Source organism: Tachyglossus aculeatus, chromosome Y4 (genome assembly GCF_015852505.1).
Source record: "Tachyglossus aculeatus isolate mTacAcu1 chromosome Y4, mTacAcu1.pri, whole genome shotgun sequence".
NCBI classification, from domain to species: Eukaryota; Metazoa; Chordata; class Mammalia; order Monotremata; family Tachyglossidae; genus Tachyglossus; species Tachyglossus aculeatus.
In genome coordinates, this window is record NC_052096.1 from 7,055,411 (window position 1) to 7,079,343 (window position 23,933).

The 23,933-nt window shown below is 49.1% G+C and overlaps 1 protein-coding gene across 1 annotated transcript; it reads left to right on the top strand.

The window, feature by feature from the left end:
• Nucleotides 1-722: 722 nt before the first annotated feature.
• MCL1 (MCL1 apoptosis regulator, BCL2 family member) lies at nucleotides 723-9,609 on the top strand. The gene is made up of 3 exons (XM_038768948.1): nucleotides 723-1,414; nucleotides 6,702-6,949; nucleotides 7,854-9,609. Exons 1-3 carry the CDS (start codon nucleotides 793-795, stop codon nucleotides 7,968-7,970), a joined length of 987 nt encoding a protein of 328 aa, XP_038624876.1. The 5' UTR covers nucleotides 723-792; the 3' UTR covers nucleotides 7,971-9,609.
• Nucleotides 9,610-23,933: the final 14,324 nt, after the last annotated feature.

Sequence of the window (23,933 nt, forward strand, 5' to 3'; positions counted from 1 at the left end):
TTAGAACAGTGCTTCACACATAGTAAGCGCCTACTAAAGCCATCATTATCATTGTTAATTATTATTGTTAATTATAATCACACACTGTTGGGTAGGGACTGTCTCTCTATGTTGCCAACTTGTACTTCCCAAGCGCTTAGTCCAGTGCTCTGCACACCGTAAGCGCTCAATAAATACGATTGATTGATTGATTGATTGATTAGTATTTCCACCACTTTGGGGTGGAAAATTCCAGGCCTCGCCCTGCCCCCAACGGCTGTGAAAAGGGGCGCGTGACGTCGGGGAGGCCCCTCCCCCGTCACGTGACGCCTGGAAGCGCCTCCCTCGTCACGTGACGTCAGGGAAAGAACCTTCCCCCCGTCACGTGACTCCACAACGCGCTCGCCCCCCCCCGCGTGACGTCGGGGAAGCGCCGCCCCCGTCACGTGACCCTAGAGACGCCCCCATCGTCCACCACGTGACTTCAGGGAACCGCCCCGCCCCTTCTCGCTCTTTCCGACGCCGGCCACGCCCCCTGCTTCCGGTTCCCCCCCCACGACGCGTCTCGGCCGGCTTCCGGTGAGGCGCCTTTGCCCTTATATGGTCCCGGGGGGAGGTGGCGGAAGGGGCGTGTCCCGTCCGCCGGCGCTTCCTTCCTCCCTCTCCCCCCCCCCCTCCCCCGGTGACGCCACCGCGTCCGTTCCGCCGTAAAACCGCGCCCCCGCCGGCCCCCCGCTCCCATTCTTCACTTCTGCTTCTTCGGAGCGCGGATCCCTTCTGGTGGCCTTCCCGCGACGACGACGGACAGCGAGGATGCTGGGGCTGCAGAAGAACGCCGTGCTCGGGCTCAACCTCTACTGCGGGGGCGCCGGGGCCGCGGGGGGCTCCCCGCCCGGAGGGCGCCTGCGCAGCGACAAAGCGGCGGCGGCCGGCGGCGAGGGTCCGGCGGGCCGGCGCGCAGGCGCGGAGCACGAGGCGGCGACGGCGGCGCTGCTGGGCGGCGGCGGCCACGCGGGGGCGCTGCCGCGCCCGGCCCCGATTGGCGCGGAGGGCCGTGACGTCACGGCGGCCCCCGGGCTGCGCGCGCAGCCGGAGGGGACGGAGCCCTCCTCCTCCGCGCCGCCCTCCGGCCCGCTCCGGCCCGAGGACGAACTGGACGGCTACGAGCCCGAGGCCCCGGCCAAGCGGCCGCCCCGCCCGTTTCCCGGAGGGGGGTCCCTGCCCTCCACCCCCGACGGCGACGACGACGACGACGTGATGGCCGCCGCCCAGGACGGGCTGTACCGCCAGTCCCTCGAACTCATCACCCACTACCTGCGGGAGCAGGCGGCCGGGCGCAAGGCCGAGCCCCGGCGGGGGCGGGACCGGAGGGCGCTGGACACCCTCCGCAGGGTCGGCGACGGCCTCCAGCGCAACCACCACACCGCCTTCCTCGGTAAGGGGGCTGCCGGGACCCGGGGGCGCTCACCCCACTCACCCCGTCTTTCATTGGGGCCTATTTAGTGAGCGCTTACTGCGTGCGGAGCACCGGAGTGCGAGGTGGTAGCATAGAGGGGCCGCCCCTACCCAACTGTGAGCTCACAATCAATCAATTAATCAATCAATCGTATTTATTGAGCGCCTACTGCGTGCAGAGCACTGGAGTACAAGGTGGCAACATAGAGAGGCCGCCCCTACCCAACTGTGGGCTCACAATTAATCAATCAATCGTATTCATTGAGCGCCTACTGCGTGCGGAGCACTGGAGTACAAGGTGGCAACATAGAGGGGCGGCCCCTACCCAACTGTGGGCTCACAATCAATCAATCAACTAGTTAATCAATCGTATTTATTGAGCTCTTACTGCGTGCAGAGCACTGGAGTTCAATCAATCAATCAGTCGTATTTATTGAGCGCCTACTGTGTGCGGAGCACTGGAGTGAAAGGTGGCAACATAGAGGGGCGGCCCCTACCCAACAGTGGGCTCACAGTCAATCAATTAATCAATCAATCGTATTTATTGAGCGCCTACTGCGTGCGGAGCACTGGAGTGAAAGGTGGCAACATAGAGGGGCAGCCCCTACCCAACAGTGGGCTCACAGTCAATCAATTAATCAATCAATCGTATTTATTGAGCGCCTACTGCGTGCGGAGCACTGGAGTGAAAGGTGGCAACATAGAGGGGCGGCCCCTACCCAACAGTGGGCTCACAGTCAATCAATTAATCAATCAATCGTATTTATTGAGCGCCTACTGCGTGCGGAGCACTGGAGTGCAAGGTGGCAACATAGAGAGGCGGCCCCTACCCAACCGTGGGCTCACAGTCAATCAATCAATTAGTTAATCAATCGTATTTATTGATCTCTTACTGCATGCAGAGCACTGGATTAAGCGTCAGTCATTCAATTGTATTTATTGAGCGCTTACTGCGTGCGGAGCACTGGAGTGCAAGGTGGCAACATAGAGGGGCGGCCCCTACCCAACTGTGGGCTCACAATCAATCAATCAATTAATCAATCAATCGTATTGAGCGCCTACTGTGTGCGGAGCACTGGAGTACAAGGTGGCAACATAGAGGGGCGGCCCCTACCCAACCGTGGGCTCACAGTCAATCAATCAATTAGTTAATCAATCGTATTTATTGAGCTCTTACTGCGTGCAGAGCACTGGATTAAGCGTCAGTCATTCAATTGTATTTATTGAGCGCTTACTGCGTGCGGAGCACTGGAGTGCAAGGTGGCAACATAGAGGGGCGGCCCCTACCCAACTGTGGGCTCACAATTAATCAATCAATCGTATTGATTGAGCGCCTACTGCGTGCAGACCACTGGAGTACAAGGTGGCAACATAGAGGGGCGGCCCCTACCCAACTGTGGGCTCACAATCAATCAATCAATTAGTTAATCAGTCGTATTTATTGAGCTCTTACTGCGTACAGAGCACTGGAGTTCAATCAATCAATCAGTCGTATTTATTGAGCGCCTACTGTGTGCAGAGCACTGGAGTACGAGGTGGCAACATAGAGAGGCGGCCCCTACCCAACAGTGGGCTCACAATCAATCAATCAATCAATCGTATTTGTTGAGCGCCTACTGCGTGCGGAGCACTGGAGTACAAGGTGGCAACATAGGCGGCCCCTACCCAACAGTGGGCTCACAGTCAATCAATCAATTAGTTAATCGTATTTATTGAGCTCTTACTGCGTGCAGAGCACTGGAGTTCAATCAATCAATCAGTCGTATTTATTGAGCGCTTACTGTGTGCGGAGCACCGGAGTGCAAGGTGGCAACATAGAGAGGCGGCCCCTACCCAACAGTGGGCTCACAGTCAATCAATCAATTAGTTAATCAATCGTATTTATTGAGCTCTTACTGCGTGCAGAGCACTGGAGTTCAGTCAATCAATCAGTCGTATTTATTGAGCGCCTACTGTGTGCGGAGCACTGGAGTACGAGGTGGCAGCATAGAGAGGCGGCCCCTACCCAACAGTGGGCTCACAGTCAATCAATTAATCAATCAATCGTATTTATTGAGCGCCTACTGTGTGCAGAGCACTGGAGTACAAGGTGGCAACATAGAGGGGCGGCCTCTACCCAACAGTGGGCTCACAGTCAATCAATCAATCAATCGTATTTATTGAGCGCCTACTGCGTGCAGAGCACTGGAGTACGGGGTGGTAACATAGAGAGGCGGCCCCTACCCAACAGTGGGCTCACAGTCAATCAATTAATCAGTCAATCGTATTTATTGAGCGCCTACTGTGTGCAGAGCACTGGAGTACAAGGTGGCAACGTAGACGGCCCCTACCCAACAGTGGTCTCACAGTCAATCAATCGTATTTATTGAGCGCTTACTGCGTGCAGAGCACTGGACTAAGCGTTAGTCATTCAGTCGTATTTAGTGAGTGCTTACTGTGTGCAGAGCACTGGAATACAAGGTGGCAACATAGAGAGGCGGCCCCTACCCAACAGTGGGCTCACAGTCAGTCAATGAATCAATTAATCAATCGTATGTATTGAGCGCTTACTGCGTGCAGAACACTGGACTAAGCGTCAGGCATTCAGTCGTATTTAGTGAGCGCTTACTGTGTGCAGAGCACTGGAGTACAAGGTGGCAACATAGAGAGGCGGCCCCTACCCAACAATCAATTAATCAATCAATCGTATTTATTGAACGCTTACTGCTGGCAGAGCATTGGAGTGCAAGGTGGCAACATAGAGAGGCGGCCCCTACCCAACAGTGGGCTCACAGTCAATCAATCAATCAGTTGTATTTACTGAGCGCTTACTTTGTGCAGAGCACTGGAGTGCAAGGTGGCAACATAGAGAGGCGGCCCCTACCCAACAGTGGGCTCAGAGTCAATCAATCAATTAATCAATCAATCGTATGTATTGAGCGCTTACTGCGTGCAGAGCACTGAACTAAGCGTCAGGCATTCAGTCGTATTTATTGAGCGCTTATTGCGTGCAGAGCACCGGAGTACAAGGTGGTAACATAGAGAGGCCGCCCCTACCCAGCAGTGGGCTCACAGTCAATCAATTAATCAATCGTATGTATTGAGCGCTTATTGCGTGCAGAGCACTGGACTAAGCGTCAGTCATTCAGTCGTGTTTAGTGAGCGCTTACTGCGTGCAGAGCACTGGAGTACAAGGTGGTAACATAGAGAGGCGGCCCCTACCCAACAGTGGGCTCACAATCAATCAATCAATCGTATTTATTGAGCGCTTACTGCGTCCAGTAATATAGGCGGCCCCTACCCAGCAGTGGGCTCACAGTCAATCAATCAATCAATCAATCGTATTTATTGAGTGCTTACTGTGTGCAGAGCACTGGAGTACAAGGTGGCAACATAGAGAGGCGGCCCCTACCCAACAGTGGGCTCACAGTCAATCAATCAATCAGTCGTATTTATTGAGCGCTTACTGCGTGCAGAGCACTGGAGTACAAGGTGGCAACATAGATGGTCCCTACCCAACAGTGGGCTCACAGTCAGTCATTCCTTCATTCATCCAACCATCCATTCGATCATCCTCCCAGTCATCCATTCTTGTGCTGCCCAAGCGCTTAGTACAGTGCTCTGCACGCAGTAATCGTTCAATAAATACGATTGGATGAATGAAGGAAATCCATTCAGTCATCCATTCGACCATAGTAACATTCATTCATTCAATCATTTGTTGACTCACAGGCAACATTCCTTCGTTCAATCATCCATTTGACCCTCGTTCCATTCATTCATTCAGTCATTTGTTGAATCATCGCACCATTCTTTCAATCATCCACTCAATTATTTTACCATTCCTTCATTCAATCACCCATTCGATTATCTTACCATTCATTCAGTCCATTCGATTATCACACCATTCATCCAATCATCCATTCGATTATTTTACCATTCCTTCATTCAGTCATCCATTCGATCTTCATACCATTCATACAATCGTCCATTCAATCATCGCACCATTCATCCATTCAGTCATCCATTCGATTATCTTACCATTCATTCATTCATTCGATCATCGTACCATTCATTCAATCATCCATTCGATTATCTTACCATTCATTCATTCATTCAATCATCCCTTCCATCATCGCACTATTCATTCGATCATCCATTCGATTATTTTACCATTCCTTCATTCAATCACCCATTCGATTATCTTACCATTCATTCAGTCCATTCGATCATCACACCATTCATCCAATCATTCGATTATTTTACCATTCCTTCATTCATTCATCTATTCAGTCATCCATTCGATTATCTTGCCATTAATTCATTCGAGCATCGTACCATTCATTGTCATCCATTTGATCATCACACCATTCATTCAGTCGTCCATTCGATTATCTTACCGTTCATTCATTCGATCATCGTACTTTTCATTCATTCATCCATTCGATCATCGCACCATTCATTCAGTCATCCATTTGATTATCGCACCATTCATTCAATCATCCTTTTGATTATAATAATAATAATGGCATTTCTAAGCGCTTACTATGTGCAGAGCACTATTCTAAGCGCTGATTATCGCACCATTCATTCAGTCATCCATTCATTCATTTTATTGCATTGATGGAGCACTTACTGCATGCAGAGCACTGGATTAAGTGAGAGAGAGTCTTTTAGACTGTGAGCCCACTGTTGGGTAGGGACTGTCTCTATGTTGCCAATTTGTACTTCCCAAGCGCTTAGTACAGTGCTGTGCACATAGTAAGCGCTCAATAAATACGATTGATGATGATGGAGTAAGCGCCTGGAAAGGACAGTTCGGACAATTCGGCCCACCCCTACCCGACAGTGGGCTCACGGTCTAGAAGGGGGAGGCAGATAACAGAACAATTTAATTCCATCGTATCTTCTGGACCGTGAGCCCGTTGGTGGGTAGGGACTGTCTCTATCCGTGGCCGATTTGTACTTCCCAAGCGCTTTGTACAGTGTTCTGCACCCAGTAAGTGCTCAGTAAGTATGATTGAGTGAATTTATGGAGCGTCTACTGTGTGCAGAACACTGGAAAGGAAAATTAGACCACAGACAGATGGTCAGGACCCAACAACGGGCTCAGAGTAGGAGGAGGAAGGCAACAAAACCAAACAAGGGGCCAGGCCCTCCCCGTTAAAGAGCGGCCTTGGCCAAAGTTGGGCCGCGTGTGGAGGGGGCGTCGAATGCGAGCCCACCCCCTGCCCGGGGGGCGACCAGGTGGGCGGTAGCAACGGAACCCCCTCTCCGTCCCCCCGCAGGCATGCTCCGAAAGCTGGACATCAAGAAGGAGGAGGACATCAAGGCCGTGTCTCGCGTCGGGACCCACATTTTCAACGACGGGACGACGAACTGGGGCCGAATCGTGACTCTGATCTCTTTCGGTGCCTTTGTGGCCAAGCACCTGAAGAGCATAAACCAAGAAAGCTGCATCGACCCCCTAGCAGAGAGCATCACAGAGGTCCTCGTCACCACGAAACGGGACTGGCTGATCAAACAAAAAGGCTGGGTAAGTCCGGCCCGGGGACCGGAGAGCGGAAGCGGCCCCCCCGCCCCGCCCCGGGCGCCGACTGTGGCCCCGACTCGGGTTTAAGCTTACGTGGCCGGTCCGGAGGGGGAAGTTGGGATTCAAATGCAACTCCGGTGGCCAGGGCTCCCCACCCCCCAAGCGGGTCAGGAGCTTGGCGTGCGAAGCGGCCTGACCTAGTGGGAAGAGCACAGGCTGGGGGGGTCAGGGGACCTGGGTTCTGATCCCCATTCTGCCACTTCAGTCAATCAATCAATCGATTGTATTTTTTGAGCGCTTACTATGTGCAGAGCACTGAACTAAGCGCTTGGGAAGTACAAATTGGCAACACATAGAGACGGTCCCTACCCAACAGTGGGCTCACAGTCTAAAAGGGGAAGGGATCTGATCCCGATTCTGCCACTTGCCTGCCGTGTGACCGTGGATGAGTCATTTCACTCGGGGCCTCAGGTTCCTCCTTTGTAAAGTGGGGGGTTCAAGAAGCCCCTTGTGGGACGGGGACCATCTGACCTGATTGTGTCTCCCCTCCTCGGGGGGCTTGGCCCGTAGGTGGCATTTAACAAATGTCACGATTATTATTACTTATTATTATTGGGCCTTGCAGAAACTATGTGCTGGGACGGGCGGGGAGGCGTCGGAACGTCACCAGGTCCTGGAATTGGCCCGTTTTGGAGTCCAAAGGACAAAAACCCCTTTTCAGAAAGCGGAACTCGGGGGGGGGGCCTGTTGCGTTTCGGCCTTCTTTAGTGAGCGGCGGCGGCCTGGGCTGAGCGTGTCTCGTAACCCGGCCCTCTCTCCCTGAGGCGCAGAGTTGGGGGGGGGTCTTCCGAGCCCGGCAGAGAGGGTTCGCGCTTTAAAAACTTGGTTTCCCTTTCCCCCCCACCAGGAAGGATTTGTGGAATTCTTCCGCATAGAGGACGTGGAAGGCAGCGTCCGGAACATGCTCCTGGCCATGGCCGGGGTGGCCAGCCTGGGAGCCGGTTTAGCCTACCTGATCAGATGATGGGGACCCCCCTCCCCCTCGGACGCTCAGAGACCGACCTCACGTCCGCGCAAATCCAGCCCCAGGCGCCCGCCACCAGCTCACTTCAGCCGCCGCGACAGCTGGAAGGCTTTATTTATGAAGCCCAGCGTCCCGCCGCCCAGAATTGTCAGGCACCGAGCGGCGGCCGGCCAGGCAAGAGGGTTCGGGCTGGTTTTGGAGCTAGACATTAAGCAGAGCCCTGTCGTCTCGCTCCCCCGAAGAGCCGTCCTTGGAAAGAAGCGAAAGAGAACCGGTTCGGGAGGTTTACGTACAGCTTGGATGCCAAGCGCTCTCTTTCCCCCTCTCTCTCCCCCTTTTTTTTTCTCTTTTTTTGGGCCTTTTCCCCCTTTTTTATTTTCTAATCTGCAAATGGGGGCCACTGGGCGGAGAGCTCCACTGGGTGGGTGTTTGGTCTTGTGATCCGTGGCCCGAGTTTTGTTTTGTTTTTTGTTTTTTTTCTCCTCTTGGTTAAGAGTCGTGGCCAGGAGCCAGGCCCCCGGGGAGGGTTAGGAAAGGCTTAGCGTCCACAGGGAAGTTTCCCAAAATGAAAACCGAAGCACTAACACTCCCCACCCACCCCCACAGACACACAGCCCTCCTCCCCTTCCCTAGAGGAAGTGGTTTGCAACCGATGAGGCCACCCGGGTTAAAGAAGGCCTTCTCTTCAGTTCCAGGGCAGTGAGAAAGGTCAGCCCGGCAGCTTCTTCTTCCCCCCCAGCCCACCCATCCCCCCTTCTCCCTGGGTGGCAGAATTACTCAGTTTCCCTCCAGCTGGTGCCCTGCCTGTCCCGGCCCTGAGGCCTCCAGTCCCCCCCTTCTCCCGCATCAAGTGTATAAGGAGCCTTCTGAAGCAGACTTAAAACTGTACATGCGTTCGTACCCGTAAAAGTTGTGTATATATATTTTTGCAGAACTTTATTTCTCCGCACTGGTGTAACAGGAGGATTTTTTCTGAGGCGGCGGGGTGGGGGTAGAGGGGCGGCCCCCGCTCCTCTCGGGAAGCAAGCCCCGGTTCTGAGGTCGCGAGCGAGGGGAACGCAAGCCCTCCCCGCGTGATCCGTGCGGGGTTCACTAAATCGCCGTCCACGCTGTGCCAAAGCAGGATTCACTTCAGATTTGGGGGGCGGCGGGGGGGGGTCTCGTGTGTGTGTGTGTGTGTGTGTGTGTGTGTGTGTGTGTGTGTGTGTGAGTGGTTTTTGGAGATCTCAGACTTTCCTCTGGCGAGGCTCGGAAGCCACGGACTCGCAGTTGGACCCGGATTCGAATGCTCCACTGCAGGCCCCCCGTCTCCCCCCGGCCCCAATCCCCTTCACCCCGAAAATCGGAACGTGCAATGTGGCTCGAGGCCCAGGTTTCAGACCCCTGCAGCCTTTGATTTCCTCGGTGCGACCGGGATCGGATTGGAATTGCGGGGTCCGGCTCCTGGACTGATGGCACCCCGCGCCCGCCCACCTCCCCAATTCCCACCCCCACCCCTGGCTTCAACTGAAATCCGTGGCTTCCCTGGAAATCCAGGTAGAAGAAAGGCGCAAGCGTGGAGCGTAAACATGGTGCTATTTACCAGGCTTTGCTCGTCCCGGCCGAGGCCTCATCTGGCAATAAACACGTGTTTTGTTAAGAGTTGTTTTAAAATTTACTATTCCCGTGGGTCCCTCCGTCCAAAGCCCCGGTCAGTCTGTCGCACCTGACCAGATTTTGACCCCCCCTCCCTGCTTTTATTTGTGTGTGTCCCCCCGAAACCCGGGACTCTTTTGGAATGACCAGTATTGGGGAGGGAAGAAAGCTGAACGTGCCGGCTCATTCTGTCAATCAATCGTATTTATTGAGCGCTTACTCTGTGGAGAGCACTGTGCTAAGCACTTGGGAAGTACAAGTCAGCAACATATAGACAGTCATCATCATCATCAATCGTATTTATTGAGCGCTTACTATGTGCAGAGCGCCGTACTAAGCGCTTGGGAAGTACAAGTTGGCAACATATAGAGACAGTCCCTACCCAACAGTGGGCTCACAGTCTAAAACTGTCGTCCACCCCCCCAGCGCTTACTACAGTTCGCCGCTCATCAATCAATCGTATTTATTGAGCACTTTGTGCAGAGCACCGTACTAAGCGCTTGGGAAGTACAAGTTGGCAACATATATATTGCCAACTATATATATATAATATATATTGAGCGCCTCTTTGCCAAGTATATATATATATATATATATATATATATATATATAATATATATACTGAGCGCCTCCTCGGAAGCGCTCAATAAATATCATCGAAATACCCCTTTCACCCCTCCCCACTGCTGGGGGGCCTGGGGATCTCCCTAAGCTGCTTTCCGCTTGAGTTCCCTCATCTCTCCGGAAGAAACGCTCGTTAACTTTCCTCGTAAAGCCCCTCGGCGTTTGGGGGTTTTCTTTAAATTTTGGTTTTTCCCAGAAACAAGTGTCAGAGGATTCCCGGGGGGTGGGAGGGGGGTGTGATGGGGCCAAAGGGGGGTTTACAAGCCCACGAAATGGGTGGCAGCAGGAGGCTCAGAGAATCAATCAATCATATTTATTGAGCGCTTACTGTGTGCAGAGCACTGTACTAAGCGCTTGGGAAGGCCAAGTTGGCAACATATAGAGAAGCTGCTGTGGCTTGGTGGAAAGATCATGGGCTTTGGAGTCAGAGGCCATGGGTTCGCATCCCAGCTCTGCCACTTGTCCGCTGTGTGCCCACTGTTGGGTAGGGACTGTCTCTATATGTTGCCAATTTGTACTTCCCAAGCGCTTAGTACAGTGCTCTGCACACAGTAAGCGCTCAATAAATACGATTGATGATGATGACTTGTCCGCTGTGTGACTCTGGGCAAGTCACTTCACGTCTCTGGGCCTCAGTTCCCTCATCTGCCAAATGGGGACTAAGACTGTGAGCCCCATGGGGGACAACCTGATGACCTTGTATCTTCCCCAGCGCTTAGAACGGTGCTTTGCACATAGTAAGCGCTTAAATACCATTATTATTATTATAGAGAGACAGTCCCTACCCTGCACATAGTAAGCGCTTAACAAATACCATCATCATTATTATTATTATAGAGAGACAGTCCCTACCCTGCACATAGTAAGCGCTTAACAAATACCATCATCATTATTATTATTATAGAGAGACAGTCCCTACCCTGCACGTAGTAAGCGCTTAACAAATACCATCGTCATTATTATTATTATAGAGAGACAGTCCCTACCCTGCACATAGTAAGCGCTTAACAAATACCATCATCATTATTATTATTATAGAGAGACAGTCCCTACCCTGCACGTAGTAAGCGCTTAACAAATACCATCATCATTATTATTATTATTATTATTATAGAGAGACAGTCCCCACCCAACAGTGGGCTCGCAGTCTAAAAGAAGAAGAAGCTGTCGGACCTCAGAGGGTCGCGGAGAGCCGGGGAGGGGGCCCGGCCTGACCTTTTAGTTTGGGGGAGAGGGGGGCTCCCCCAACTCCAGGAACCGAAAGCCCTTTATACGCTGTTTTAAACATCCTCGCCTGTGCAATCAATCAATCAATCAAAACCAAACATACTAACAAAATAAAATCAATAGAATAAATAGATACAAGTAAAATAAATAGAGTAATAAATATGTACAAACATCTATCCAGGTGCTGTGGGGAAGGGAAGGAGGTAAGATGGGGGGGAAGCACTGTTCATTCATTCATTCAACCGTATTCTTGAGCGCTTACTGTGCGCAGAGCACTGTACTAAGCGCTTGGGAAGTACAAATTGGCAACACACGGAGACAGTCCCTACCCAACAGTGGGCTCCCAGTCTAAAAGGGGGAGACAGAGAACAGAACCAATCAATCAATCAATCAATCAATCGTATTTATTGAGCGCTTACTATGTGCAGAGCACTGTACTAAGCGCTTGGGAAGTACAAATTGGCAACACACAGAGACAGTCCCTACCCAACAGTGGGCTCCCAGTCTAAAAGGGGGAGACAGAGAACAGAACCAAACATACCAACAAAATAAAATAAGTAGGATAGAAATGTACAAGTAAAATAAATAAATAAATAGAGTAATAAAACCAAACATACCAACAAAATAAAATAAATAGGATAGAAATGTACAAGTAAAATAGAGTAATAAATATGTACAACCATATATCCATATATACAGGTGCTGTGGGGAAGGGAAGGAGGTAAGACGGGGGGATGGAGAGGGGGAGAGGAAGGAAGGGGCTCAGTCTGGGAAGGCCTCCTGGAGGAGGTGAGCTCTCAGCAGGGCCTTGAAATCAAGAAAGGATTTGGGGAGGTCCTTCCCTCACTCTCAGCGGGGCCTCGGTTGCTTGGGGGGGGACCCCCACCCAAGCCACCCACCCAGGTGGGTGGCCAAAAGGCGAGTAAATTTGGTTTCTTCTTTGACTTCCTGTTTTCCTGAGAAGAGAATAATAAATCTTTTTATTTCGATGCAAGGCCGCGGCGTGGGGCGTCCGTTGCGCCGGACGCCTTCTCGCCACCCCCGGTTGGAGCCAGCTGAGGAAATAGGCCCGACTCGGACAGGTGACCCCGCTCTCCTCAAACTGCCACCCACCCCCGTGCTCGTAATAATCGTAATGATGGTATCTGTTAAGCGCTTACTACGTTGCCAGCTTGTACTTCCCAAGCGCTTAGTCCAGTGCTCTGCACACAGTAAGCGCTCGATAAATACGATTGATGTGGCAAGGACTGTTCTAAGCGCTGGGGCATGCTCATAATAATCGTAATGATGGTATCTATGTTGCCAACTTGTACTTCCCAAGCGCTTAGTCCAGTGCTCTGCACACAGTAAGCGCTCAATAAATACAATTGATTGATGTGCCAAGCACTGTTCTAAGCGCTGGGGCATGCTCATAATAATCGTAATGATGGTATCTATGTTGCCAACTTGTACTTCCCAAGCGCTTAGTACGGTGCTCTGCATACAGTAAGCGCTCAATAAATACGATTGATGTGGCAGGCACTGTTCTAAGCGCTGGGGCATGCTCGTAATAATCGTAATAATGGTATCTGTTAAGCGCTTACTATGTTGCCAACTTGTACTTCCCAAGCGCTTAGTCCAGTGCTCTGCACACAGTAAGCGCTCAATAAATACGATTGATGTGGCAAGCACTGCTCTAAGCGCTGGGCCATGCTCTTAATAATCGTAATGATGGTATCTGTTAAGCGCTTACTACGTTGCCAGCTTGTACTTCCCAAGCGCTTAGTCCAGTGCTCTGCACACAGTAAGTGCTCAATAAATACGATTGATTGATTGATGTGCCAAGCACTGTTCTAAGCGCTGGAGCATGCTCATAATAATCGTAATAATGGTATCTGTTAAGCTCTTACTATGTTGCCAACTTGTACTTCCCAAGCGCTTAGTCCAGTGCTCTGCACACAGTAAGCGCTCAATAAATATGATTGATTGATTGATGTGCCAAGCACTGTTCTAAGCACTGGGGCATGCTCATAATAATCGTAATAATGGTATCTGTTAATCAATCAATCAATCGTATTTATTGAGCGCTTACTATGTGCAGAGCACTGTACTAAGCGCTTGGGAAGTACAAATTGGCATCACATAGAGACAGTCCCTGCCCAACAGTGGGCTCACAGTCTAAAAGTCTGTCTTGGTGCGGTTTGGGGAGGGATGGGTGCTTTTTTTCTTTTTTTTTTGGCGGGGGTGGGGGCTTGTTTTGAGTGATTTCAGTATCACATCACAGTATCACATCCCCCCAACGCATATAAAAGCCTCTGCCACCGGGAGGGGGGTCAGAGGTGAAAAAAGTAAACAAACGGCACCGAGTGAATCACCGGGGCAATGTGCAAATGTGAGGTTTTGCAAATGGTTTTGTCGCCTCTGTACTGGACGGGGCCAAGGGGCCCGGGAGATCAGATGAGTGATTTTTAGCTCTTCCGCCCTGGAGCGGGGCAGGCGATCAACAAAGCCACAATGTTTGCACTGTGATCGACATTTCAAAGAGCTGTTTGTGGCCCAGGCCGGGCCCCCCCCCCTTAAGGGACCCGGCTGGGGGAGGGGAAGAGGGAGTGCCCGACAATCATCATCATCAATCGTATTTATTGAGCGCTTACTATGTGCGGAGCACCGTACTAAGCGCTTGGGAAGTACAAATTGGCAACATCTGACCTGTATATATGTATATATGGTTGTACATATTTATTACTCTATTTATTTTACTTGTACATGTCTATCCTACTTATTTTATTTTGTTGGTATGTTTGGTTCTGTTCTCCGTCTCCCCCTTTTAGACTGGGAGCCCGCTGTTGGGTAGGGACTGTCTCTATGTGATGCCAATTTGTACTTCCCAAGCGCTTAGTCCGGTGCTCTGCACATAGTAAGCGCTCAATAAATACGATTGATGATGATGATAATAATAATAATAATGGCATTTGTTAAGCACTTACAATCATCATCATCAATCGTATTTATTGAGCGCTTACTATGTGCGGAGCACCGTACTAAGCGCTTGGGAAGTACAAATTGGCAACATCTGACCTGTATATATGTATATATGGTTGTACATATTTATTACTCTATTTATTTATTTTACTTGTACATGTCTATCCTACTTATTTTATTTTGTTGGTATGTTTGGTTCTGTTCTCCGTCTCCCCCTTTTAGACTGGGAGCCCGCTGTTGGGTAGGGACTGTCTCTATGTGATGCCAATTTGTACTTCCCAAGCGCTTAGTCCGGTGCTCTGCACATAGTAAGCGCTCAATAAATACGATTGATGATGATGATAATAATAATAATAATGGCATTTGTTAAGCACTTACAATCATCATCATCAATCGTATTTATTGAGCGCTTACTATGTGCAGAGCACCGTACTAAGCGCTTGGGAAGTACAAATTGGCAACATCTGACCTGTATATATGTATATATGGTTGTACATATTTATTACTCTATTTATTTATTTTACTTGTACATGTCTATCCTACTTATTTTATTTTGTTGGTATGTTTGGTTCTGTTCTCCGTCTCCCCCTTTTAGACTGGGAGCCCGCTGTTGGGTAGGGACTGTCTCTATGTGATGCCAATTTGTACTTCCCAAGCGCTTAGTCCGGTGCTCTGCACATAGTAAGCGCTCAATAAATACGATTGATTGATTGATTGATTGATTGATCTAGAGACAGTCCCCTACCCAACAGTGGGCTCACAGTCTAAAAGGGGGAGACAGAGAACAGAACCAAACATACTAAATAGAATAGATATGTACAAATAAATTAAATAAATAAATACATAGAGTAAAAAAAAATTGGCAACCCCTTTAGTACCATTTCATAGTAATAATAATAATAATAATGGCATTTATTAAGCGCTTACTATGTGCAAAGCACTGTTCTAAGCGCCGGGGAGGTTACAAGGTGATCAGGTTGTCCCATGGGGGGCTCACAGTCTCAAGCCCCATTTTCCAGATGAGGGAACTGAGGCCCAGAGAAGTGAAGTGACTCGCCCAAAGTCACCCAGCTGACAATTGGCGGAGCCGGGGTTTGAACCCGTGACCTCTGACTCCAAAGCCCGGGCTCTTCTCCACTGAGCCACGCTGCTTCTCTGCCATAATAATAATAATGGCATTTATTAAGCGCTTACTATGTGCAAAGCACTGTTCTAAGCGCCGGGGAGGTTACAAGGTGATCAGGTTGTCCCATGGGGGGCTCACAGTCTCAATCCCCATTTTCCAGATGAGGGAACTGAGGCCCAGGGAAGTGAAGTGACTTGCCCAAAGTCACCCAGCTGGCAATTGGCAGAGCCGGGATTTGAACCCAGGACCTCTGACTCCAAAGCCCGGGCTCTTCTCCACTGAGCCACGCTGCTTCTCTGCCATAATAATAATAATGGCATTTATTAAGCGCTTACTATGTGCAAAGCACGCGCTGGGCCGGTTACAAGGTGATCAGGTTGTCCCACGGGGGGCTCACAGTCTTCACCCCCATTGTACAGATGAGATCACTGAGGCGCAGAGAAGTTAAGTAATCATTCATTCATGGGAGAAGCAGCGTGGCTCAGTGGAAAGAGCCTGGTCTTTGGAGTCAGAGGTCATGGGCTCGAATCCTGGCCCCACCACCTGTCTGCTGTGTGACCTTGGGCGAGTCGCTTCACTTCTCTGAGCCTCAGTTACCTCATCTGTGAAATGGGGATTAAGACTGGGAGCCCCACGTGGGACAACCTGATCACTTTGTACCCCCCCCACAGCGCTTAGAACAGTGCTTTGCACATAGTAAGCGCTTAACAAATGCCAACATTATTATTCATTCATTCAATTACATTTATTGAGCGCTTACTGTGTGCAGAGCACTGTACTACAATCGCATTTATTAAGCGCTTACTATGTGCAAAGACTTCTCCCCCCACCCTTAATGAGTTTTAATAAATGAAGCACTTGAAATAATATGTTTTGCTCTCTGTCCCACCCTCAATGATTTCTGTTAGACTTCTCCCCCCACCCTTAATGAGTTTTAATAAATGAAGCACTTAAAATAAATATGTTTTGTTTTGTTGTCTGTCTCCCCCTTCTAGGCTGTGAGCCCACTGTTGGGTAGGGACCGTCTCTAGATGTTGCCAACTTGGACTTCCCAAGCGCTTAGTTCAATCAATCAATCAATCGTATTTATTGAGCGCTTACTGTGTGCAGAGCACTGTACTAAGCGCTTGGGAAGTACAAGTTGGCAACATCTAGAGACGGTCCCTACCCAACAGTGGGCTCACAGTCTAGAAGGGGGAGACGGACAACAAAACCAAACATATTGACAAAATAAAAGAAATAGAATAGCTATGTACAGTGCTCTGCACACAGTAAGCGCTCAATAAATACGATTGAATGAATGAATATGTTAAGCACTTATTAAGTGCCAGGCACTGTACTAAGCGCTGGGGGGTGGGGAGACAAGGTAAAAAGATAAGATTATCTTCTTATCCCCAAGATAAGAAGCACTGTGGCCCAGTGGAAAGAGGCCGGGCTTGGGAGTCAGAGGTCATGGGTTCATTCATTCAGTCGTATTCATTCATTCATTCAATCGTATTTATTGAGCGCTTACTGTGCGCAGAGCACTGGACTAAGCGCTTGGGAAGGACAAGTTGGCAACCTCTAGAGAAGGTCAATCAATCAATCCATCGTATTTATTGAGCGCTTACTGTGTGCAGAGCACTGTACTAAGCGCTTGGGAAGTCCAAGTTGGCAACATATACAGTCCCTACCCAACAGTGGGCTCACAGTCTAGAAGGGGCGGGCTCACATGTAGTAAGCGCTTAACAAATACCATTATTATTATGGTCATTTTAACTTCCCTGTGCCTCAGTTTCCTCATCTGTAAAATGAGGATTAAACACCTGCTCTCCCTCCTACTTAGAGGCTGAATCCCAGTTGGGAAAGGGACTGGATCTGGCCTGATTATGTCGTATTCACTCATTCATTCAATCGTATTTATTGAGCAATCCCTGTGTGCAGAGCACTATACTAAGCACTTGGGGAAGAAGTACAAAACCACAAACAGACATATTTCCTGCCCACAAAGCACTGACTCGTCCGCTGCGTGAGCATATTTAACGAGCGCTTACTGAGTGCAGAGCACTGTACTAAGCGCTTGGGAAAGTACAACAATAAACAGACACATTCCCTGCCCTCAGCAGTCTAGAAGGGGGGAGACAGACATCAATCAAATAGGCGCCACAGGGCTTGGGACACAATAAGCGCTTAAGAAATACCACAATAATTCCTCCCCCATGAACATATCGAAACCTCCGCGGGGGCGTCCAGCCCAGAGCTCTGAGGACTGTGAGCCCGTTGTTGGGTAGGGACCGTCTCTATATGGTGCCAACTTGGACTTCCCAAGCACTTAGTACAGTGCCCTGCACACAGTAAGCGCTCAATAAATACGATTGAATGAATGAATGAATGACTACCACAAGATGTTGGTGATCTCAGCGCCTTCGAGACTTAGAACAGCGCTTAGTACAGTGCTCTGCACACAGTAAGCGCTCAATAAATACGATTGATTGAATGAATGAATGACTACCACAAGATGTTGGTGATCTCAGCGTCTTCGAGACTTAGAACAGCGCTTAGTACAGTGCTCTGCACACAGTAAGTGCTCAATAAATACGATTGAATGAATGAATGAATGACTACCACAAGATGTTGGTGATCTCAGCGCCTTCGAGACTTAGAACAGCGCTTAGTACAGTGCTCTGCACACAGTAAGCGCTCAATAAATACGATTGAATGAATGACTACCACAAGATGTTGGTGATCTCAGCGCCTTTGAGACTTAGAACAGCGCTTAGTACAGTGCTCTGCACACAGTAAGCGCTCAATAAATACGATTGATTGAATGAATGACTACCACAAGATGTTGGTGATCACAGCGCCTTCGAGACTTAGAACAGCGCTTAGTACAGTGCTCTGCACACAGTAAGCGCTCAATAAATACGATTGATTGAATAAATGAATGACTACCACAAGATGTTGGTGATCTCAGCGCCTTCTTGACTTAGAACAGCGCTTAGAACAGTGCTCTGCACACAGTAAGCGCTCAATAAATACGATTGATTGAATGAATGAATGACTACCACAGGATGTTGGTGATCTCAGCGCCTTCGAGACTTAGAACGGCGCTTAGTACAGTGCTCTGCACACAGTAAGCGCTCAATAAATACGATTGATTGAATGAATGACTACCACAAGATGTTGGTGATCTCAGTGCCTTCGAGACTTAGAACAGCGCTTAGTACAGTGCTTTGCACACAGTAAGCGCTCAATAAATACGATTGATTGAATAAATGAATGACTACCACAAGATGTTGGTGATCTCAGCGCCTTCTTGACTTAGAACAGTGCTTAGTACAGTGCTCTGCACACAGTAAGCGCTCAATAAATACGATTGATTGAATAAATGAATGACTACCACAAGATGTTGGTGATCTCAGCGCCTTCTTGACTTAGAACAGCGCTTAGAACAGTGCTCTGCACACAGTAAGCGCTCAATAAATACGATTGAATGAATGAATGACTACCACAAGGTGTTGGTGATCTCAGCGCCTTCGAGACTTAGAACAGCGTTTAGAACAGTGCTCTGCACACAGTAAGCGCTCAATAAATACGATTGATTGAATGAATGAATGACTACCACAAGATGTTGGTGATCTCAGCACCTTCGAGACTTAGAACGGCGCTTAGTACAGTGCTCTGCACACAGTAAGCGCTCAATAAATACGATTGATTGAATGAATGAATGACTACCACAAGATGTTGGTGATCTCAGCGCCTTCGAGACTTAGAACGGCGCTTAGAACAGTGCTCTGCACACAGTAAGCGCTCAATAAATACGATTGAATGAATGAATGACTACCACAAGATGTTGGTGATCTCAGCGCCTTCGAGACTTAGAACGGCGCTTAGAACAGTGCTTTGCACATAGTAAGCGCTCAATAAATGCCATCGTTATTATAGACTGGAAGCTCAGTGTGGGCAGGGATTGGGCAGGGATCTACCAACCCTGTTATATTGTCCTCTCCCAAGCCTTAGTCCGGTGTTCCTCATAAAGTAAGCGCTCACTAAATAGGAGTGATAAACTGATAAATACGAGCAGCAGCGTGGCTCGTTGGCTTGGGAGTCGGAGGTCGTGGGTTCTAATCCTGCTCCTCCCCCTATCAGTTGTGTGACTTTGGGGAAGTCACTTCCCTTCTCTGTGTCTCAGTTACCCCATCTGTAAAATGGGGATGAAGACCGTGAGCCCCATGTGGGACAACCTGATCATCTTGTATCTCCCCCAGTGCTTAGAACAGTGCTTGGCACATAGTAAGCGCTTAACAAATACCATTATTATTATTATTATTATTATTATTATTATTATTATTATTATTATTATTATTAATGGGGGGGCGGGCCTGCAGGACCACCGGGATGCACTAGTACATCCCATAGTCAGAGAAGCAGCGTGGCTCAGTGGAAAGAGCCCGGGCTTTGGAGTCAGAGGTCATGGGTTCAAATCCCGGCTCCGCCAATCCATTCATTCAGTCGTATTTATTGAGCGCTTACTGTGCGCAGAGCAGCTGGGTGACTTTGGGCAAGTCACTTCACTTCTCTGGGCCTCAGTGACCGCATCTGTAAAATGGGGATGAAGACTGGGAGCCCCCCGTGCAACAACCTGATCACCTTGTTAACCTCCCCAACTCTTAGAACGGGGCTTTGCACAGAGTAAGCGCTTAATAAATGCCATCATTATTATTATTTTTATAACATTTATTAAGCGCTTACTATGTGCAAAGCGCCGTTCTAAGCGCTGGGGAGGTTACAAGGTGATCAGGTTGTAAGTGCCATCATTATTATTGTTTTTTATAACATTTACTAAGTGCTTACTATGTGCAAAGCGCTGTTCTAAGCACTGGGGAGGTTACAAGGTGATCAGGTTGTCCCACGGGGGACTCACAGTCTTCATCCCCATTTTCCAGATGAGGGAACTGAGGCCCAGTGAAGTGAAGTGACGTGACTTGCCCAAAGTCACCCAGTTGACAAGTCAGCGTAGCTCAGTGGAAAGAGCTTGGGCTTTGGAGTCAGAGGTTGTGGGTTCGAATTCCGGCTCCACTACATGTCTGCTGTGTGACCTTGGGCAAGTCACTTAGTTTCTCGGAGCCTCAGTTACCTCATCTGTAAAATGGGGATGATAACTGTGAGCCCCACGCGGGACAACCCGATCACCTTGTTTTCCCCCCCCCCCCCCCAGGGCTTTGAACAGTGTTTTGCACATAGTAAGCACTTACCAAATGCCATTACTTTTTAAGAGAAGCAGCGTGGCACAGTGGAAAGAGCTTGGGCTTTGGAGTCAGAGGTCGTGGGTTCAAATCCCGGCTCCACCAGTTGTCAGCTGTGTGACTTGGGGCAAGTCGCTTCACTTCTCTGGGCCTCAGTTACCACATCGGTAAAATGGGGATTAAGACCGTGAGCCCTACGTGGGACAACCTGATGAGAAGCAGTGTGCCTCAGTGGAAAGAGCTCGGGCTTTGGAGTCAGAGGTCATGGGTTCAAATCCAGACTCCGCCAATTCTCAGCTGTGTGACTTTGGGCAAGCCACTTAACTTCTCCGTGCCTTAGTTTCCTCATCTGTAAAATGGGGATTAAGACTGTGAACCCCCCATGGGACAACCTGATCACCTTGTAACCTTCCCAGCGCTTAGAACAGTGCTTTAATAATAATGGCATTTATTAAGCACTTACTATGTGCCAAGCACTGTTCTAAGCGCTGGGAAGGTTACAAGGTGATCAGGTTGTCCCACGGGGGGCTCACAGTCTTAATCCCCATTTTACAGATGAGGTAACCGAGGCCCAGAGAAGTGAAGCGACTTGCCCAAAGTCACACAGCTGACAGTTGGCGGAGCCGGGATTTGAACCCATGACCTCTGACTCCAAAGCCCGTGCTCTTTTCCACTGAGCCACGCTGCTTCTCTATGCTTTGCACATAGTAAGCGCTTAATAAATGCCAGTATTATTATTGTAACCTCCCCAAGGCTTAGTACAGTGCTTTGCACATAGTAAGCGCTTAATAAATGCCAGTGTTATTATTATTATTGTTGTTGTAACCTCCCCAGCGCTTAGTACAGAGCTTTGCCCATAGTAAGCGCTTAATAAATGCTATAATTTGAACCCATGACCTCTGCTTCCAAAGCCCGGGCTCTTTCCATTGAGCCACGCTGCTTCTCTGTTATTATTAGAGCAGTGTGTGTGAGTCTCCGTACGTTGCCAACTTGGACTTCCCAAGCGCTTAGCCCAGTGCTCTGCACACCGTAAGCGCTCCATAAATAGGATTGAATGAATGAATGAATGTGAGCGTGTGTTTTTCTTCCAGAAATACGGTTGAATGAATGAATGAATGTGAGTGTGTGTGTGTTTTTCTTCCAGAAATACGATTGAATGAATGAATGAATGTGAGTGTGTGTTTTTCTTCCAGAAATACGATTGAATGAATGAGTGAATGTGAGTGTGTGTTTTTCTTCCAAAAATACGATTGAATGAATGAATGAATGTGAGTGTGTTTTTCTTCCAGAAATACGATTGAATGAATGAATGAATGTGAGTGTGTGTGTTTTTCTTCCAGAAATACGATTGAATGAGTGAATGAATGTGAGTGTGTGTGTTTTTCTCCCAGAAATACGATTGAATGAATGAATGAATGTTAGTGTGTGTTTTTCTTCCAGAAATACGATTGAATGAATGAATGAATGTGTGTGTGTTTTTCTTCCAGAAATAGGATTGAATGAATGAATGAATGTGAGTGCGTGTTTTTCTTCCAGAAATACGATTGAATGAATGAATGAATGTGAGTGTGTGTGTTTTTCTTCCAGAAATACGATTGAATGAATGTGAGTGTGTGGTTTTTCTTCCTGCCTCCAGCCCCAAGTTCTCCAGGATGGGGCGGCTCAGAGGAGCGGCCTGCTGCTGTCGTGGAGGTTAAAGGTCCCCTCTTCCCTGGATTTTCCATCCTCATTCCGGGCTCCTCCCGCCAGAACAATCCCAAAAAACCAGGCCTGGTCGGCTCTAACCCGAGGAAGGAAGGAGGTTTATCTGGGAAAAATGCCGGAGTCCAGTCCAGCTCAACTGGGGCCCCACCTCCCCTCCAGCCACATGCCTCACATAGCTGAGATAACAGCGGTTACAACCTTGGGGGAAGGAAAGGGAGGAAGCCGTGAAACCAAAGAGGAAGAGGCCTAGAATCAATCAATCCATCAATCCATCAATCAATCATATTTATGGAGCGCTTACTGGGTGCACAGCACTGGGAAGTCCAAGTTGGCAACATCTAGAGACGGTCCCCACCCAACAGTGGGCTCCCGGTCTAGAAGGGGGAGACAGACAACAAAACCAAACAGATGAACAAAATAAAATCAATAGAATCAATCAATCAATCGTATTTATTGAGCGCTTACTGTGTGCAGAGCACTGGACTAAGCGCTTGGGAAGTACAAGTCGGCAACACATAGAGACAGGCCCTACCCAACAGCGGGCTCACAGTCTAGAAGGGGGAGACAGAGAACAAAACCAAACAGATTAACAAAATAAAATAAATAGAATCAATCAATCGTATTTATTGAGCGCTTACTGTGTGCAGAGCACTGGACTAAGCGCTTGGGAAGTGCAAGTTGGCGTCACATAGAGACAGTCCCTACCCAACAGCGAGCTCACAGTCTAGAAGAGGGAGGCAGAGAACAAAACCAAACAGATTAACAAAATAAAATAAATAGAATCAATCGTATTTATTGAGCGCTTACTGTGTGCAGAGCACTGGACTAAGCGCTTGGGAAGTACAAGGCGGCAACACATAGAGACAGTCCCTACCCAACAGCGGGCTCACAGTCTAGAAGGGGGAGGCAGAGAACAAAACCAAACATACTAACAAAATAAAATCAATAGAATAGATATGTACAAGTAAGATAGAGTAATAAATTTGTACAAACATATATACAAATATACAGGTGCTGTGGGGAAGGGAAGGAGGTAAGATGGGGGGATGGAGAGGGGGACGAGGGGGAGAGGAAGGAAGGGGCTCAGTCAGGGAAGGCCTCCTGGAGGAGGTGAGCTCTCAGTAGGGCCTTGAAGGGAGGAAGAGAGCTAGAATAGGATATGTACAAGTAAAATAAATAGAGTAATAAATCTGTACAAACATATATCCAGGTGCTGTGGGGAAGGGAAGGAGGTAAGACGGGGGGATGGAGGGGGGGCGAGGGGGAGAGGAAGGAGGGTGCTCAGTCTGGGAAGGCCATGGCTCAGTGGAAAGAGCCCGGGCTTCGGAGTCAGTGGTCAGGGGTTCAGATCCCGGCTCTGCCAATTCAGCTGGGTGACTCTGGGCAAGTCACTGCACTTCTCTGGGCCTCAGTGACCTCATCTGGAAAATGGGGATTGACTGGGAGCCCCCCGTGGGACAA

Coding starts and splice junctions, on each gene's coding strand:
- MCL1 (XM_038768948.1), top strand. CDS start 793: ATGCTGGGGCTGCAGAAGAACGCCGTGCTCGGGCTCAACCTCTACTGC. Junction 1,415..6,701: donor CCACCACACCGCCTTCCTCG/GTAAGGGGGCTG, acceptor GTCCCCCCGCAG/GCATGCTCCGAAAGCTGGAC. Junction 6,950..7,853: donor TGATCAAACAAAAAGGCTGG/GTAAGTCCGGCC, acceptor CCCCCCCACCAG/GAAGGATTTGTGGAATTCTT.